Raw genomic sequence first — 18,843 nt, 5'->3', positions numbered from 1 at the left:
TTGGGCAAAAACTAGACAGATTATATAATAATGTACAGTATATAGTACAGTGCTATGAAAAAGTATTTGCTCCCTACAGATTTGTTTTTGCTTTTTTTATATATCATACTTACAATTTTCAGATTAACAAAGTAATTAATATCAGACAAATATAACCTGATCAAATATATAAAGCAGTTTTTAAAATATAATTTCATTTATTAACAGAAACAAAATCTATTCACTCTTGTTCACAATTGTTTTTATTTTATTTTACTTTTATTTTTTTTCAGACATGAAAAGATAAATGAGTTCATGCCACAGCATCTTAATCGGACTTTGACTAGGCAACTGCAAAACATTAGTTTTGCTTTTTTTTTTTAGCCATTAAGGGGTGGACTTGCTGGTGTGCTTGGGATCATTGTCCTGCTACAGAACCCAAGTATGCCTGAGCTTAAGTTCACAAACTGAAGGTCAGACCATCTCCTACTCATTAGTTTTTCACATAGGGCCATGTTTGTTTGGATTGCTTTTCTTTTTTTTTTAATAAATGAAATTAGCGTTTAAAACTTCTTTTTTGTGTTAATTGTAATGGCACTTTTATTCAAATGTATTTTGTTAATTTTCTTTCTTTTAAATATATTGTTTTAATCATGTTTTATTCATTCATTATTTATTCTCATTTTATTTTTTATTTCCATTTAAATTTTCAGTGTTATTCTCTTAAATGTTTTTTGATTTGACTTCTCTTTGTATTTTCTAATCTGTAAATCATTTGAATGATTGTTATGTAAGAAAGGTGCTATATGAATTAACTTGCCTTGCTTTGTCTTACTCATGTCTGATATTAAAATTCATTCAGCATGCTTTCTGTCAAGGTGGCATGAATTATTGTTAATTTAGGTTAAGCCTGATAGTGGGAGCAAAATTGATCCACAGTGTCAAATGTGTACTGGAAATACATTAGAGAAGGCATTATCATCCACAGTGGACAGAGCAGTGCAGTGGATATTACTGGTTGTGGCCAGTAGTGTCTAGATGGAACTGTCTATTTTAACAGTCAAACACCTCTAAAGCAGAAATCACCCCCACATTCAGCTCAGGAGACCCCACACACTTACACCACAAGTCAGTACAGTGTTCTTTAGCATCTATAGGATGTGGCAAAAGTCATGGGACACAATCCTAGTTCCTATTCTTCTGTGACATTGCCAGTATGCCAGTGAATACTGAGAGTAATAAACTGAGGGTCTGCCCCTCACTCTTAATACGCTCCCTCTAGTCTGTTCTTGTCTTTCTCTCTATCGTCTTCCCCCCGAGGATGGACAGTAATGGCAGTGTCATTCTCTGTGTGACAGGAAGAAAAGAGCAGCAAAAGAGGGATAAAGAACAGATTCACAGGGAGTCAGTGCTCTCGAGGCATTCTGTCTTTATTTCATTTTTTTCTCCTTTCACAGTATGACCTCTTTCTTCTTTTGGTGTTTTTTCACGACAGCTCTTTACCAGAGAAAGAGAGGAGCTGGAGAGATGGAGGGAGGAGGGGAGAGGAACTTTGCCGGGGGAGGAGCGGAGGAGAGAACGTTGATAAAGAGATACAGAGAAAATAAAGGAAAATGAGAAAGAGAAAGAGAAAGAAAAAAGAGAGTGCGGAATAAAACAGATGGGAGGGCGGGGGGGTGTTCTTTCCTTTTTTTATATATATCTACAGACTGTCATGATGAGGGCCTCTTCATCTATACACTAGCAGAAACACACAGTTGTATAAAAAGGAAAAATAAATAGCGTGATTGTAGGAGGTGGGAGGTGAGACTGTGCATGGTGTGTATATGTGTGTAAGTGTGTGTGTGTGTGTGTGTATTTGAGTGTGTTTTTGTGTGTAAATCTGTGTGTGTGTGTGTGTGTGTGTGCTTGCCCCGTCCTCTTGTGCGCTGTGCTCAGGTCGTATGAGTTGTAGGGTTCAAGGAGTGTGTGTGTGAACAGCAAGGACGAGGGGCGTGTTTGCGTGTCAGCAGTGAGCGAGGGTGCCAATGTGTGTTTGAGAATAATGTGGCAGGGAGCGAGTGAGTGTGTGTGTGTGGGGGGCGTGTGTGTTAGGGCATGTTCAGGTCATAGGGTCATAAAGGGCACAGGAAGCCAGGACTTGATGTTGATTATTCATGGACCAGAGCAGCAAACTCTGAAAGAGAGAGAAAGAGAAAAAGAGATTAAGCTAAAAGAGAGAATGGCAAAACATTCACTGCAAAACTTTTGTTTTCTGTGTGTGTGCGAGCATTATCCTGCTGAAAAATACCAGTTTCCAACTGCCCTGAACATATTGCTGAGATTTAGTGTCCTTTGCATCATTTTGGGATGACCGTGTTGCAGTCTGTCATATGCAATGGCACTGAATTTAAAGTGAAGGTAAAGTGTCCAAATACTGCATAAAGTTTATTCCCAAAAATATCTACGGTATTTTCAAGACTATAAGGCGCACCGTATTATAAGGCGCACTTTCAATGAACGTCTATTTTTAGGTCTATTTAGATTTCAACAGATTAAAAGATGCATTTTAAGCAACAATAGTTGTAACGAGGAAGAGGAGGCAGGATGCAAGCGCAAGTCGGTTTTATTTTCCATATTAGCAAAACTAAACAAAGAACAAAACACTATGGAATAATATAAAGAAAAGGTAACTAAAACAAAACACTATGAAACAGAGGATAAACTTAAAGACTGATACAAACAAAACAAAGCAAACCTGGAAAAACTGAGGACAAAAAACACAGCAGGTCTGAGGCTAAACAAAACAGATAAACAAGATCCGGACAGAGTAACAGGACAAGGTCAAAAAAAAAAAAAAGCACGACATAGAACAAAGGAGCACATGGAGTATTTATATACAGGCACACACAAGGTACACCTGTGGAATTAACAAGGGGGCAGGGCTACAAATGAGACAGAAGGGATTACAGATGACAGGGCGGGGCTAAGACGGAGACAGGACAATAACAATAACGATGTCATGTGCTCAAAAAAGCACAAGACATAGACAAGACACTAGAAATAAACAGGTAAAGGTGTGACAATAGTAAGGAACAAGGGAGTCACCATGTTTTACTTCTAATAGGGAAGCTGGGGTAAACAGCTAAGTAAACAAAACTATAATTCTTAAAAAAAAACATTTTCTTTCAAAGTCAAACAAGTGCTGGATGTTAATCTACACAGATTTCTTTTGTAAAAACTGTTTATTTGGGTGAGTAAAACGCTTCTGTTTATTTACAGTAAGCTTAGATCTCCAGTATTTTCATCAGCACGGTTAGCAGCAGCACTAGCTGTGGTTAGCAGCTTATAGGGCTAGTAAATCCCACCGACAGCGCTACACTGAGGAACCCTGAGTGTTCCAGTAGGCCAGGGTGCTATCAGCTAGCGGTTTGTCCCTCGTAGCTTGTTTTAACACAGTAAATGCGCAGACTACAGTCCGAGATACTTATCTCTAAACAGCAAAAGAGCTAGTGCTGCGGTTAGCGGCTAATGCTAATACTGCTCCAGCCTCTGAGCTGGAGAAACTTCACTGACTCTCCTTTATAATGGTGTACTTCAGCAGAATGGTACACACCTGACTGGTTGAATTCATACATGATTTTTCAGAAAATTAAAGGATTATAGTGCAAAAAATAGGATAAATCTAAGGTTGGAATCTAAAGTAATAATCCTGTTCTAGTCAATCTCACAGCTTGAATCAGTTTTAAAAGCATTTTAAAGCATACAGCAGTGTGATGTATGGAATAGCAAAGATCTTTCTGGGATGTTACATCATCTGTGACTGATCAGTATTCAAGACTTAAACAGAAATTCTGTCATTGATTCTTTCAGAGTGGTTTGATGTGAAGGAGATTAAAAACTGAGGAAAGGCTATGCCTAGGCTTTAGATGTGCCTAAGGACCATTTCTCCATCCACCCATCGTTATTCCACCTTGACATCAAGGAGATTATACATGCAACACAAAGTATCCACATGCAGAAAAAGTGAAACTTGCTTGAAAATCTGCTAGTGGAAAAATTGGATGGGATTAGTTTCTCAGGAGGTCCTGGGGTAATTTTCTCTTTTATGGGGGGGGGGGGGGGGGTCCTCTGTGATTTTATTTCTGTCTGGGATGACCATGTATGTGTTTTTCTCAGGCGTCCTCTGAGAAAATTACAGGCTGAATTACCTATTGTTTTTTTGCTGAACTCCGTGGTCAAAAGGTAATTTTATTCCCATCCGGACTCACATCTCTGACTTTCATCATCTCGCGTTTAATAAAATAGCTATTTGTCTAGTGCCTCACACAGTATTTACGCTTTGGACGTGCGTTTCCACAGATGTCTACTTAAACACATTAGCGAGTGGAAATGGAGGAGCTACTGAACGCGATGTCATGTGACAGAGAAAGCCAAAAAACTCACTGGTCCTGATCCTGTTTTTTCAATTGCAGTCCAAATTGAAGAGTTTCATCACTTGGCAGAAGTGTGAAATATTTTTTACATACGTCCCCCCCCAAAAAAACTAATCCCGTCTGGATAGGGCTTAAGTTGCTCAAAATTTTTAATTTTTTTTACCATCCCATCCTAATTGAATTTCTGTATTTTTAAATTATACAGACATTAAATATTGATGATATGATAATAATATTACAAGGGTTTTGAAAATTCTCTTTTAAGACTAGCAGGACCAACGTATTTGGTACTGTGTTACTATATTTAGCTCTGCTCTTGGCTCTGTACTTGATGTGGTGCAGTGGATAACACCACTTCCTGCCAGCGATCTACAATATATGGGAGGCTGGGGTTTAATTCCAAATCTGGGTGACTATGCAGTGTTACACCAATAAGAGTCCTTGGGAAAGACTACAAACACTACATTGGGCTACCTCTGGAACAGTGGCGATTGCTCTAAGACTGCAAGGGAAGCTCAGCTTCCCCTAAAATGTAAAAAATAAGTGATTGAATATATACTGTTGTGTGTACATGTCACTGATTAAATATGCGCTACACCGCACTGAACTTTTCAGAATCAGCTTCTTATCACTGCTAACGCTGCGGCTTTCCTCTCACTCATTCCCACAGCGCTGCTTTAAACAGTGCGGACGCTGAGCGTCCACACACTTCAATAGCGGAGCAAAGCGCGCAGCGAAACGAGTCATTGGATAAATGCTGGGCTTTGTCCCGCCCATCGGACGCTCAGCGTCTCTGGGGGTCTATGGGGCAGTGGGCTGGCCTCGGCCGGCCCGGACGCTCAGCTTCTGCGTGATGATTGGATGATCTGTCTGAGGCGGAGTCCCTTTTTGATTGACAGCGAAATGAGCGAATCAGCGATCTTTTAGTGTAAAAATCCATTTGATAGTCTTCCTTACGAAGAAAAACTTAGAGTTAAACAGCAGAGCAGATCAACTGCTCAGATTAATTTGGTGTAAAAGGTGGGGAAAAGTAACAGGTCTTTTCAGCTGTTCTGGTTTGATAAAGTGAGCTGGCTGACTGGAAGTGCTGTAACAAATAAAATGTACTGATGGCCATTCCTCTTGATGAAACCATCTCAGGACATAAATGAACAGGGGCCAGTAGTAAGTATTGTGTTATCATTAAAATAATTAAAATAATTTAAATTAATAAAGGGATTATTTAAGGAAATTAAAAAGGAAATAAATTCACCTGCATTTTTTTCCTTTACCAACTTTAAAGATTTTGCGTAATGTTTTTTTTTTACTGATCATTTTATGTTTATTCATGTCATAGCGTCGTTTTTTATGTAAGTGTTCAATGTAAAGAATGGGTACCTTTTTGTTGTTTAGTGAAAACTTGAAAATAATGCCTTTTGTTTACAAAAAAATAAATCTCAGGGAGAGTAGAATTTACGTATAAATAAAACTACATATGTTAAGATGTAGGCCGAAATTGAGCTTCCCCTCCTTGAAAGACCAGCATCCGCCACTGCTCTGGAATAATAGGAATAACCTAGTAAGTCACTCTGGATATGAATGTAAATGTGTTGGTGGAGAACATCTCACCGTCCACTCCGATCTTGCCGTCTCCGTCTTTATCAGCTGCCTGTAGGAAAGCTTTGGTTTCCTTGTCGGTCAGGTCTCTTCCATCAGCAGCAAAGCCCTTCAGCACAAACCTGCACACACATTACATCACATATCACATGTTACACATCACATGTTACATCTCACAATACACCTAACATGTATTTGTTGGCAGATCCTAAAATCTAAGCCTAGACAAAACAATTATTTTATAATTGGTCATTTTAAATCATTGTCTCTGCAATCAGTTCTAACACTAGACGTATTTCTTGTTCAGGAAATCATCCAGTAGTGTATGAGAGTTTGGTCAATCTGAGTTATTTTATTACATTAAATTTAAATAATTAAATGTTAGAATATAATTTTTTGCAGTAATACATGTGATACAATTTGAGTAGATATGAAGACGTAAAAAAAAGACGAAAGTTTGTTTTTCATTAATTTGATCTAAACCCCTTTACTGGCCTTGTTCCTTATACGGGCTACAGGTGTAGTGATACAAAGCCCTTTTTATCTGCAGTAAAAAGTGTAAAAAGAATGTAAAGTTATTTACATTCTGAAAAATTTGAGGGCTTTGAAATCTCCTACAGGACACTTGGAGAAGCTGCCTGTTTTCTCTCTACTCCACTTAATAATTTCAGATCAGTAACAGAAATCAACCCTAAATCTGCAGGTTTGAAAATAGACTAAAAAACTAGACGGTAAACTGTAATGAAACTAAAGGTTTGTAGACATGAAATGTTTGTATTGTATTCAGGAAAATATTTATTTTAAATGAAGTTTAGAAAAGTGCCAGTTTTATGATTCTTATTCATTATTATATTTTTAAAGTTGCAGATTTACTTTAATTTTTTAAATAATTTCTATTACCATTACATTTAGAATTTGTAGTAACATTTTTTTAATCAAACATGACATATTTTTATGTAATGCTTGAGTTGAATCCTCAATGTGTGTAATATCAGGCAGAAAAATACTAAAAAAATACTGTCTTGTTGGTATTGTTTCATTTCAGTGTGTTTGGAGTGTGCGACTTACTTAAGCTCCTCCTCCTCTATAAAGCCGCTGTTGTCGGCGTCCAGTACGAGGAAGGCTTTCTTCACGTCATCAGCTGATTTCGCCTTCAGCCCCACCATCTCAAAGAACTTCTTATGGTCAAAAGTGTCAGCAGCTAAAACCAGAATATCACCACAAATTCAGCATTAGATCAGAAAGAGGACTTAACAAATGTAAACTTTTATTAGTTAAAATAACTTCAATATCAGTGTTCCCCAACCCTCGTCCTGGAGGCTGGATTTAAAACACCACTTAGGGAATTTTTTACACGAACACTTTTTTCGGTTATTTTAGATATTATTCTAGGCTGTTACCACAGGTTTAATTCCCAATCTGGGTGACTATACTGCTCTCTACACCAATAAGAATCCTTGTGCAAGACTCCTAACGCTACATTTGCTCACCATTGTAATAGAAATCGTCTTGGTTCTGTTCCAAGTGAACACTGAAGCCTTTTGTTTGTGGTTGTTTTTGTGCAAATTGCACAGAAATCTGCACTAATCCAGAATCCAGAACACCGGAACTTCTTTCTGTATTTACTTTCTTGTCCCACTCGAGACAGCTCTGACCAATAAAGCAATCCAGACTGTTCTCATACAGAGTTCCCCAATGGTGGAACAAACTACCTTCTACTACCAGATCAGGAGAATCTCTCACTATCTTTAATAAACTCCTGAAGACAGAGCTCTTCAAAGAGCACTTACTCTCCTAACACCTCTAACTAACTACCTTCCACTACCAGATCAGGAGAATCTCTCACTATCTTTAATAAACTCCTGAAGACAGAGCTCTTCAAAGAGCACTTACTCTCCTAACACCTCTAACACACTAACTACTTCTAACCTAATTTCCTTCTTCCCCTCCTTCACTCCTCTATCCCATTATTTCCCTTCGACCTCCTTTAAGCCCTATCTAAAAATGTTTTTACCTTTAAACTTCTATTACTTTTGTACTTCACTATTGTAAGTCGCTTTGTCAGACAAAAGCGTCTGCCAAATGTAATGTAATGTAATATAATAAGAAGAAAGAACAAAAGATCTTTCACCACAAAAATCCTAAAGCAATTGAAACATATCAGTTTCTTTTGCTGTAATTATTTAATCTACATTTTAAACGCTAAATTCAGTTTTCATGTGAGCTATGGAACATTCTGTGGTGACCAAAGTGGCTCCCAGGTTGCAAATAGTGAGGATAAGTTCCTTCAACTGTTTATATAACCTTGGTTATAATATGGTTTTGGGACAGTGGATTGATAACACTGCCCATAATCTGTAATCTGGTTTTGCTGATTCTTCTTTCTGGGACAAAATAAACATTTTATGACTTTCAATTGATTTTCAAGCCTTGCACCCGCCTCATTAAAATAGCGTCAGAATTTTGAAATATATATACACTGATTGTTTGATTTTGGTGTGTTCTATCTTGACAATAGGATATACAGGTGCGCAACTGACTGATTAAAACCCTGACAACAATCAATAGCCAGCCACTCAATCCTATCTTATGCACGAATGCCATGCATGTGCACATAGCGGTTACACACACAAATAAACGTGCTATACCAACACATCAAAGTCTGAGGCCACCTGGACGTATGCAGTTACACAACTATCACATATGGCTTAAACATTTTTTATATGAGATGCCTAATTATTCAAGTAGTCATGTAAACTGCATACTCTGATTTATTAGATGGGAGCAAGGTCTGAAAAATTGATTCAGATGAAAAACTGATTAAGACAGACAGATTTTACCTCAGTAATCAGATTTTTCAGTGCATTCTCTGATTATATGCGCATGCACAAAAACAGACCCTGGTACCAGGGGCGCAACTACATACTTTTTGGGGTGTATGCAAACGTAGTATCTGCGCCCCCGGGGGGAGGGCAACGTTTTGAAATCGTCAGCGTCCTGTCATTACTTTCCCACCACTCTCTGCAAACCAGCAAGCTGATTGGCTGATTCTCCGGAGATTTTTTTATTTATTTGGGGCTTTGATTTGGCGCCCCCTGTAGTGCAGCGCCCATATGCGTCACATTGGCTGCATACCCATTTTTGCCCCACTGCCAGGGACCATAAATAAGCATTGCTTTATCACAATGGACACAGGACACTTCAGATTTCAATCATCATAATTTTCTAGTCACGTCTTATTATGTGACATTACTGGCTGGTTGCAAAGCAAAAATCTGATCACTGTCTGACTCATGTAATCACACATTTTCATTTCATTATCTGGTTAGCCAATTTTTTATGAACTTGTTGATTAGATTGCTGACAAAATCCACTTCAGTTCTGCAGTACTTTTTTTTTACTTTTTCAGTATTTCAGGAGATTTGAACCCCTTTTCTTTACCTTTGAATGCATCCAGGGCTTTCTTAATGTCATCAGCTTTCAGAATACTGCTCATCGCCATCTCTGCAGCTATGGAGAGAGAGAGAGAGAGAGAGAGAGAGAGAGAGAGAGAAAGAGAAAGAGAGAGAGATCAGTATAGCTGATTGATAACAGCAAAATTCATGATATGTCCAAATGTTACACATTATGTTACACCATTGGTACCATTCCTAATTCCATGCATGAGGGCTAGAGGGGTATAATAAGCAAAACCCCCGAGACACCCCAGAGTTGTTGATCAGTGGAACTGTGATCTCTGGAATGATGGAGCTCCATCCAATACTTTTGGAATGCCCTCACATATGCCATCAAATCCTCATAGCAATGCTCCAAAATCTATCAGAAAGCCTTCACTGGACACTAGAGACTACTAGAGTTACTCAAACAAAAGCAGAATCAACTCTTTTTTAATACACTTTATTTTTGAAAGAATTTCCAGCTGTCCCAATAATTTTGTCCATAGGTTTTTAGTGTAGTTCAGTTCTTGGAGGCAGCGTATACTGTACAGTAGAATGGGAACGGAATATGTGAGTATATATATGTGTGTGTATGATGTATATTTTAAGATGTGCAGCTCAAACACGGTTGCTGTGTCAGCAGGGGGTAAGAGAGACATGTACAGAATCTAATATACCACACACACACACACACACACACCTCCACAAGCACATTTGCATTCAGTAATGCTTTACATTAACACACTGAATTCACTAGGGTGCTCCCACTCCCTCCTCTCCCAACACAGAAATGCACTGATATTCCTCCTCCATTCCTCCTTGCACTCGTTCACAGCAGCTGTGGTGAGATTCGATAGCCTTCACAGGACAGCAGAAGTGTGTTTAAACTGATGACATCTAGATCAGAGTCGCAGTATTAAAGTTAACATACTGTATTGTCCACAAAGGTTTTTTGTAACCGTGTGGAGGCTAATGCTATAAACCTACTCTGTAGCCAATCAGTAAGTATATATATATATACAGCTCTGGAAAAAATAAGAGATCACTTAAAAATGACGAGTTTCTTTGATTTGACCAAATTGAAAACCTCTAATATAATCAAGAGGAAGATGGGTGATCACAAGCCATCAAACCAAGCTGAATATCAAACCTGCTTGAATATTTGCACCAGGAGTAAAGGCATAAAGTTATCCAAAAGCAGTGTGTAAGACTGGTGGAGGAGAACATGCCAACACTCGGATTAAAAACAGGGATATTCCACCAAATATTGATTGGAATTTGGGTGAAATGTTGTCCGAAGTTTATGAAATAAAACAACAATGTTCATTATACTTAAACATGTGGTCTCTTATATACTTAAGAGATATACAGTGCTTAAAGTGGTCTCATAATTTTTTTCCAGAGTTGTATGTTTCAATATCCAAAATTCTGTGCTGTTGTCTATACCTGGCAACCATGAGTGTGGAAATGAAGCTCCACTGGTAAAAAAAAATTTGGGTGCTTTAACTTAGCATGTTTCCTTAATATCTGATGATACTTCCTGACCATGTTATGAGTTATTAAAGAAATTATAACTTTTAATTGTCATAACCTTATTTAAACTGTAACATTGAAGAACACTGTCTGTAATTGTAGAACTACAAAATGCTCCTATATGATATGTGGAGCTGAAAAAATGGGTGTAATAATGGGTGTAGAAATGTTTGAAGCTTGATTTGTCAATGTTAGGAACTTGACAACGGATTTAAACATCGCGACTCAGCCAATCAGATTTGAGAACAGGTTTATAAGTAGACTTTTCTCAGCTGGCGTAGGCGTCTGCAGAGTGCTATATACTGTAGATAGATCCCCCTGCCCTGTACGCCCTCCTAGGCATGTGCTGATAGAAATTCTCCACAGGCCTCGCTCTGGATAGACGCAGTGACAGAAACCCCACTCTCCCCCTGAGACGGGTCAACAAGGCGGTGGGTGCTGGGAGCTTCTGATTGGCAGTGGGGATTAGGGAGCGATGTTATGATGATATTGGGATAGCATAGAGTGATATAGCTGCCTTTAGCTTGGTTTACACATCCTGTGGCCTTGATTCAAACATAGCCTCTCTCATTGCTCGTCTGTAACAGAAGCCTGAGGGTGCGGGAGGTGAGGAAAAGTAAAGGTCAGAGGTCTACAGGAGGTCAGGAGTGCGTTATCCTAATGTGATGGCCTCCTGACTTTGGGAAAGGCCTTCCTGCAGCGGCTTTGTTGCAGAACTGCAGGGTAGACATGCACAGAGCCAAGAGCAAATGCGTTTGGCAGGTGACGCCAAGGTGTGCGCAGAGGACTGTACACCTTGCAGCTTTCCTTTCAGCTGCTGTTTCACACCACCATATGTCCTGTGCTCAGGTGAAGGACGATCAATTGAAACGTAAGCGGACTTCGGAACAGCCTCAGTGACGTTTTGGGTTCTGTCCTCATATGATCTCATTGGCTGTGCAGGTTTAGAGATAAAATGTTTTAACTCTATGCTGACATATTGCATGTTAACCCCTTAAACCCCAGAAAATGAGTGTAGGCCCACATTTCAATGTGTTACTTTGTCAACTGACTAACTTGCATACCAGAGGAAAATGTATGTAATTAAGTTGACACATCTTAGATTTCAGGGTTTGTTTTTAAATACAGCTCTAAAAAATAAGACTTAAAAATGATAATTAAATGAAAACATCTGGAATATAATCTAAAAGAAAGATGGATGGATCACAAACCATCAAACCAAGCTAAACTGCTTGAATTTTTGCACCAAGAGTAAAGGCATAAAGTTATTCAAAAGCAGTGTGTAAGACTGGTGGAGGAGAACATGCCAAGATGCATGAAAACCTCGATTCAAAACCAGGGTTATTCCACCAAATATTGATTTCTGAACTCAATTCAACTAAAACTTTACGAACATAAACTTGTTTTTTTTTTTTTTGCATTATTTGAGGACTAAAAGCTCATTTCATTTTGAGAAAGACGTTTCTCATTTTCTGCAAATAAATGCTCTAAATGACAAAATTTTCTTCATTTTACTCAAAAATGAAAGTGGTCTCTTCATTTTTTCCAGAGCTGTATATGACATTTTCAGTCACAGTTCAGTCATACCTACATTCTGCTAAGATAGGTGGCACGGTGGCTTAGTGGTTAGCACGTTCGCCTCCCAGCAAAAATAGAATAGTCTAAGTTGATCTGGTAAATTAAATACTCTAAATTGATCTGGTGTGTATGTGTAAGGTGTGTGGTATGTATGTAAGCTTGTGTGTGTGTACGTGTGTGTGTAAATGTATATATGACTGTGCCCAGATATGGATTGGCATTCTGTCCTGGGTAAAGTGCTGTAGTGCTGGATGCAGTCCTCCAGGTGGACGTTTGTTTCTGGTTGAGAGTACGCTGTGCGCTATTGGCTGCCGCTTCTCACCTGTGTGTGGATGAGTGTTGATGTGTAATGTGATTGTGTGTAAAAATGTGTAAATTGTAAAGCGTATTTGGGTTTCTAGGAAGGCGTTATATAAATTGAACTTCATTCATGAACTTCATAAGATGCCAAACGTCATGGGTTAGCAGCATTTAAATTGCAAATTTGTGAATCCTTTAGCTTTTTCTGTATTTTTAGATAAATATGATCTAAAACATCATCAGATACAAATATGTAATACTGGATCATTTTCCTCAATAAATACATAAATAAATGACAAAGCATAATATTTTTGTCTAATTTGTTCAACTGTGTGTGTGTGTGTGTGTGTGTGCAGTGTGTGTGTGAGAGAGAGAGAGAGAGAGAGAGAGAAAGGGAGAGAGAGGGAGAGAGAGCTGGCAGGAGAAAGGTGAGGGAAGGATCAGTGGAGAATGTTCTTATGTCTCAAGAAAGCCAATCCTGTTTGTGCCAGTCTGACATCTGTGTGTGTGTGTGTGTGTGTGTGTGTTTATGTGTTTGTGCACACTTGTGTGTGGGTGTTGATATTTCTGTGTGGTCATGTGAGGGTTTACGAGAGGTGGCCGTATGTCGGAATTCCCACTTTGAAATATAGCTCAACACACGTGTGTTACAATGTGTGTGTGTGTGTGTGTGTGTGTGTGTGTGAATGTGTGTTTCAGTCTGAATGGAAACTGGAGGTCAAATGGTGATGGTGACTGTAGCTGAACTGTGTCTGTAGCTATATGCTCTTGTGAAGTCTAAAGCGCTGCCACTATGATCGGGAGACCACTGGTTTGAATCCTGATCATGCAGCTTGCCATCAGTTGCTGCTGCCCCAAGAGAGCACAACTGGACTTGCTCTATTTGGGAGGGTAGATGCTGCTTTTTCCCCTCATCACTCCAAAGGGTGATGCCGATCAGCACAAGGCATCTGTGAGCTCATGTATGGGAACCGAGTCGCTGCGCTTTCCTCTGAGCACACTGTGATGCTACTCGACAGTGCTATATCAGTTTTCACCCTTCTGTGTTGTGGCATACCTTGGGAGAAAATGGGAAAAAATCGAATATATATAAATTACATCCTTATCTTCCAAAAAAAATGTGGTTGCAGGGGCTAGATTTGAAACATCTACCCAAACGTCATGAATGCTAACGCTAACTTTACCTCAGCAATGCTGAGCAATTGATGCCACACATCACACATATAAAAACAAATAGATGTAGACTGCTTTTTAAAATTAAAGTCCCCATGTTTTTTACACTTCATCAGCTCTGTTTAGCTTAGTTGTAGAGTAGAAAAACTAAAAAATGGGAGGAGGGTTTGGGAGGGTCAGTGGGTGATGTATGGGTTTAGGGGTGGGGCAAGAGATGGCTAAGCAGTGCCTCTGATTTGCACAAAGCACACGGACGCATCATGCTTGCCAATAGAAGCGGCGATTACTGCAATAAAAACTTTTTTAAGGTCAGGGAGATTTATCATTTTTTTAGGCAGGACTAGTATGTTTCACAACTTCAAAGGAACACATTTTACCTATTAATGAAAGAATATGGTTTAGGGTTTATTTGCCTTTTTAAGGTCCTCCTTGTAGCTAATCTACTGCTCAAACGCCACTCTGACCAGCAGCACATCACCTCTCTGCTCTCTGTTTTACACCATTCAGTTCCACCAAGCCTAATCACCACACTCCCACCAGTTCTGAACATGAACGAGTCATTTACCCTGTAATCATACAGTCCAGCTAACAGAAGCTCTATTTCAGATGACTGTTATCACTTTAGTCTCCGGATCATTAGCTTTAACCGGCGTGCGGCATCTGCCCTCGGCAAACCATTACAATATTGATTCAGCTGGGAATTTCCTGACACTGTTTATCATTAACAGATGATACTGGATGTAATTCTGTCCAAAGGGCAGCAGAAAGAACAGCGTGAATATTATGCCAAATGCTAATAGGCTTATTAGCGGGACAGTTGTTTCGAGGGACGACCAGACAAACCAATCGTTTACTGACTGAGTCGATTTCGGTAAAACAAACAATGTTCGCTCACACTGTGTTCAGTGTGTTGATCAGTACAGGTATTAATGAAATAAATACATTTACATCTCAGTTCAAAGCACTGTTTTTAGAGTACGATTACATGATATTCTTTTAAATGAAAAAAAGAGATACGCAGAACCAAGAGACCTAACTAACCACACACACACACACACACATACACAGACAGAGAAAGAAAGAGAGAGAGAGGGAGAGAGAGAAAGGAGGGAGGGTCAAAGAGCAGATGCCTTAAAAGACAAAGGGATGATGAAGTTATCACACCTTCTCTGCCTTTTTCATTTATGAGTAATGCCAAAGAGAGCGAGAGAGCACAACAGAGAGATAAAGTATGAGACAGAGAACAAAACAGAGACAAAAGAGAGAGAGAAAAATAAAAAACTGAAAGATAACCGAGATAAATTATTATTAGAATTATTAGAGTGAAATAAATAAAGATAGAAAGATAAAAAGAGAGATAAAGAAAAAGGGTAAAAGGAAGGAAGAAAGAAAGAAATAATAATAGAAATAAAGAAAGAAAGAAAGAAAGAAAGAAAGAAAGAGTAAGTAACAGAACAAGATAGATAGAAACAATAGAAAAAGGAAGAAATAGAATGAGGAAAAAATGGTAGAATCAGAGTGATAGAACAAAGAAAGAAAGAAAGAAAGAAAGAAAGAAAGAAAGAAAGAAAGAAAGAAAGAAAGAAAGAGGACGGGAAGAATCAGAGAGAGGGGGAGAATAAAAAAGAAACAGAATGATAGAACAAAAACAGGAAAGAAAGAACATAAGAAAGAAAGAAAGAAAGAAAGTAACAAAGAAAGAAGGAAAGAATCAGAACAAAACAGAATAATAGCAACAACGAAAAAGAAAGAAATAGAATGAGAGAGAATAGCAGAAATAGAAAAAAACAACCATATAGCGTGATAGATTGAGTGATAGAGCAAAAGAAAGAAAGAAAGAAAGAAAGACACTGTATTAAAGAAAAAGTGAGTCAAAAAATGAAAGGAAGGAAGAAAAAGAAATGAGAGGGACTGAAGAAGAAATAGACACATACAGTAACAGAGAAAAGAAGAAACATGCAGAAAGAGAGAGAGAGAGAAGAAAAGAAAGATCAAACATGAAAGAGAAAGAGAAGTGGGAGAAGACTGGAAAGAATAGCAACATACAGAATTAAGGAAAGAAAAAAAGAAAGAAAGCAGGGGAAGAGAATCAATCATAAACATAGAATGAAAAATATAGAGATAAAGCAAAAGAAAGTAAGTTTGAGTAAAGGGGGATAAAGCAGTAAAAAGAGACAGAGAGAGAGAGAGAGAGAGAGAGAGAGAGAGAGGAACAGACAGATCTTTATCGTTCAGTGAATGAGGTCTACAGGACTGGAGTACAGGACTAGTTTAAATTCAGCAGCAGCTGCAGACGCTCAGCCTGTCCTGCTGCAGAGCTTCACCCAGCAAACTGCCTGCAACCCTCACAGCACACCACAGCAGATCAGATCAGATCTCCAGCCTCCACCCATCACCCATATCCTGCTCAAACTAACACCTCTCTCAGACACACTGACCCCTCTATCTGTATCTGATACAATCACAAAACAATACACACAATACACACTTTCACTGATAAGACACCTCTGCTTAAGGGCAGGGAGCATCTTCACATGTCCTCAGAATTTAAAATAGAGCACAGAATAGATCAGAACACGTCAATATCAGCAGCTGAAGAATCACTTACTTAGATCTGATTCTCCTCTGATTCTAATAAAAACACATGTACTGTAATAAGAGTCAAAAATATTTAGTTGGTCATTCCATTTACATTTTATGTAAGATGATTTTAACAATTCTAGAGTGAAGAAAATGAGAGGAGGACCATGCAAAAGAAAAAAACTGAAATTCAGCACCACAAGGTTTTTTTTTTGAGCTCTCAGAAACATTTAACCATTATTAATTTTTTTATTTTAATATTTTACAAAATTGACAGCAGATGTGCCCAAATTTTTATATATTTTCTGCCATTTTTTATTTTTTAGTCACATATTTTATTGCAGTAATAAATTGTGATGAACTTTGACAGTGCTATATCAATATGACAAATGTAGCTTTTTGGAAAATGACAATACATTTTGCAGCTTTTTATCAATGATTATTATTTTTTTTTTTTACAGTTAGTGTCGTAACAATAGCCATTTATTATGTCAAAAGCAGATAAGATTTTTAGAATAATATTCCAGACCTTTTTGTTAATACAGTGTACTTTTAGTCTTGCAAAAACATTGTATTTAACTGCATCTAGCATTTTACATTGTTTTGAATTGTTTTAAATATTTATAATGAATCGATCAATGCATATAAATACTCCAAAATGACTTACAATTGACTTCTCTTAGCAGCTACCTAGCACACTTAGAAAGTATTAAGAAGGCTAATGGATATATTGATGTTTTAAGAAGAAAGAAATTAAGCAACACTTCCTTATATAGTTATTACTTTTGGTTGAAATGTAATAGAGTAATGGCAGTTCATAAGAAAAGTGGAAGTCAAATTAAGGTCAAAATCATATTTAGTTATAGAGGTAACTGCTAACATAGTTAGTTGCTAGGAGGGCACATAAACCCCCTGTTTCACTACAATATTTGAGTAGATTTTAAAGCAGGGTGCACTGTTCTACTGTGCAGCAACACACAATAAAAACGTATGAACAAATCCTTTGACATTTTTAGAATAAAATAATTTAAATGCACAAATCTGACACATTTTGGCTTTCTGTTTGGAAAAAATAGAAATAATATTTCCTTCATATTTTCTTTTACAGTTTTATTACATAAGCCCTCACCCGTCTGCCCTGTCCTGTTTCTTACCTTACCTGAGTCCTGAGAACACACGGATAGAGAGATTGGGGAGGAGAATGAAAAAAAGGAATGAAAGGGGATAGAGAGAGAGAAAGAGAGAGAGAGAGACGGAGGGGAAGGGTTGTCTGGTAAGAGATAACACAGTCTGTTTGCACAGTTTCAGGTTTTATAGAGCCCCCTGTACCTATTTTAGGAGTAAAAAGAGGGGTCCCAGCGAGCGACCCGGGGCCAAACAGATCACTTTCAGAACTAACGCCGAACTAATCAAAGCTTACTATTAATACACACACACATATACACACATCCACACCTCCTCTCTCTTTCCATCTGTTTCTTTTCTGCTCTCCGTTGCCCCCCCAAACATGCAGTCGTCTGATTTTCTTTCTTAATTTTCTCACACCTCCCTTTCACACCCCTCCCACTCACGGGGGGTCTGTACTCAGATGCTCCCTTCCTACCTCTCACCTCTCTCTCTTTCTTTTTCTCTCTTTCTCTGTTACTATCTGTCTATTTCCATCCATTCTGTCTTTATATTCTGAATATATACTGAATTATTTTTTGTTTATCCATTATTCATCTCTATTGAATTGCGTATTGAATTGTCTTGATTCAAATGTGCATCATTTCCACAGAAATAAAACACATTACCAACCCAATCAACCAGAAGACTATCTTTATAGTTATTTAATAGGCAATAATATCTTTTTTTTATTGATGGCTCTGGTGCACATATTCAAACAAAAGATGCAAATGAAACAAATGAAAGCACAGCAATGATTTCACTCACATGCACCGTCATTTCCCCATGATTGTGTTCATTTCTAGCTTACAATAAGGCTTTTTTCTGCTTTTTCGAATAAGTGCATCTATGGAAAACTGAAAGCAGTGAACAGTAGGCAATACTGTACACTAACTTATACACGACATACTAAAAGTCATGAGATATCAGTTAAGCTTAAGACATGCCAGGGTGCTCATGACAAGGCAACATTAGTTATTGGAGTTGGAGTGAGGCCTGCAACTTTCCTGCTCCAAACCTTCTTCGCTAAACTTTATGACACAGCTTGTCCTCAGGTCTCTGTAAAAGCCTTGGGTGCACTACACAAT

At 38.2% G+C, this 18,843-nt stretch overlaps 1 protein-coding gene across 2 annotated transcripts; it reads right to left on the bottom strand.

Moving 5' to 3' along the window:
* Positions 1–1,391: 1,391 nt before the first annotated feature.
* pvalb6 (parvalbumin 6) lies at positions 1,392–17,895 on the bottom strand. 2 transcript variants are annotated; one of them, XM_022668475.2, is made up of 5 exons: positions 17,746–17,895; positions 9,432–9,500; positions 7,059–7,191; positions 6,003–6,112; positions 1,392–2,155 (listed from the first exon to the last, which is right to left on the bottom strand). In XM_022668475.2, the coding sequence occupies exons 2-5, from the start codon at positions 9,490–9,492 to the stop codon at positions 2,130–2,132; spliced, it is 330 nt and encodes a 109-aa protein (XP_022524196.1). In that variant the 5' UTR covers positions 9,493–9,500; positions 17,746–17,895; the 3' UTR covers positions 1,392–2,129. The 2 variants fall into 2 exon arrangements, with proteins under 2 accessions (XP_022524196.1, XP_022524198.1); XM_022668477.2 differs by having other exon boundaries at positions 17,751–17,876.
* Between the last annotated feature and the right edge of the window lie 948 nt (positions 17,896–18,843).

This window comes from Astyanax mexicanus, chromosome 19 (assembly GCF_023375975.1).
Source record: "Astyanax mexicanus isolate ESR-SI-001 chromosome 19, AstMex3_surface, whole genome shotgun sequence".
Taxonomy (NCBI): Eukaryota; Metazoa; Chordata; class Actinopteri; order Characiformes; family Acestrorhamphidae; genus Astyanax; species Astyanax mexicanus.
The sequence above is the reverse complement of the archived record's forward strand: the minus strand, read 5'-3'. Positions and strand labels throughout refer to the sequence as shown.

What these genes read in the sequence shown, in the direction of transcription:
- pvalb6 (XM_022668475.2), bottom strand. Translation starts at nt 9,492, where the DNA reads ATGGCGATGAGCAGTATTCTGAAAGCTGATGACATTAAGAAAGCCCTG. An exon ending in ATAGAGGAGGAGGAGCTTAA is followed by an intron (nt 6,113 to 7,058) that starts GTAAGTCGCACA and finishes ATGTGTGTGCAG; the next exon opens with GTTTGTGCTGAAGGGCTTTG. An exon ending in CGGCAAGATCGGAGTGGACG is followed by an intron (nt 2,156 to 6,002) that starts GTGAGATGTTCT and finishes TCTCTCTTTCAG; the next exon opens with AGTTTGCTGCTCTGGTCCAT.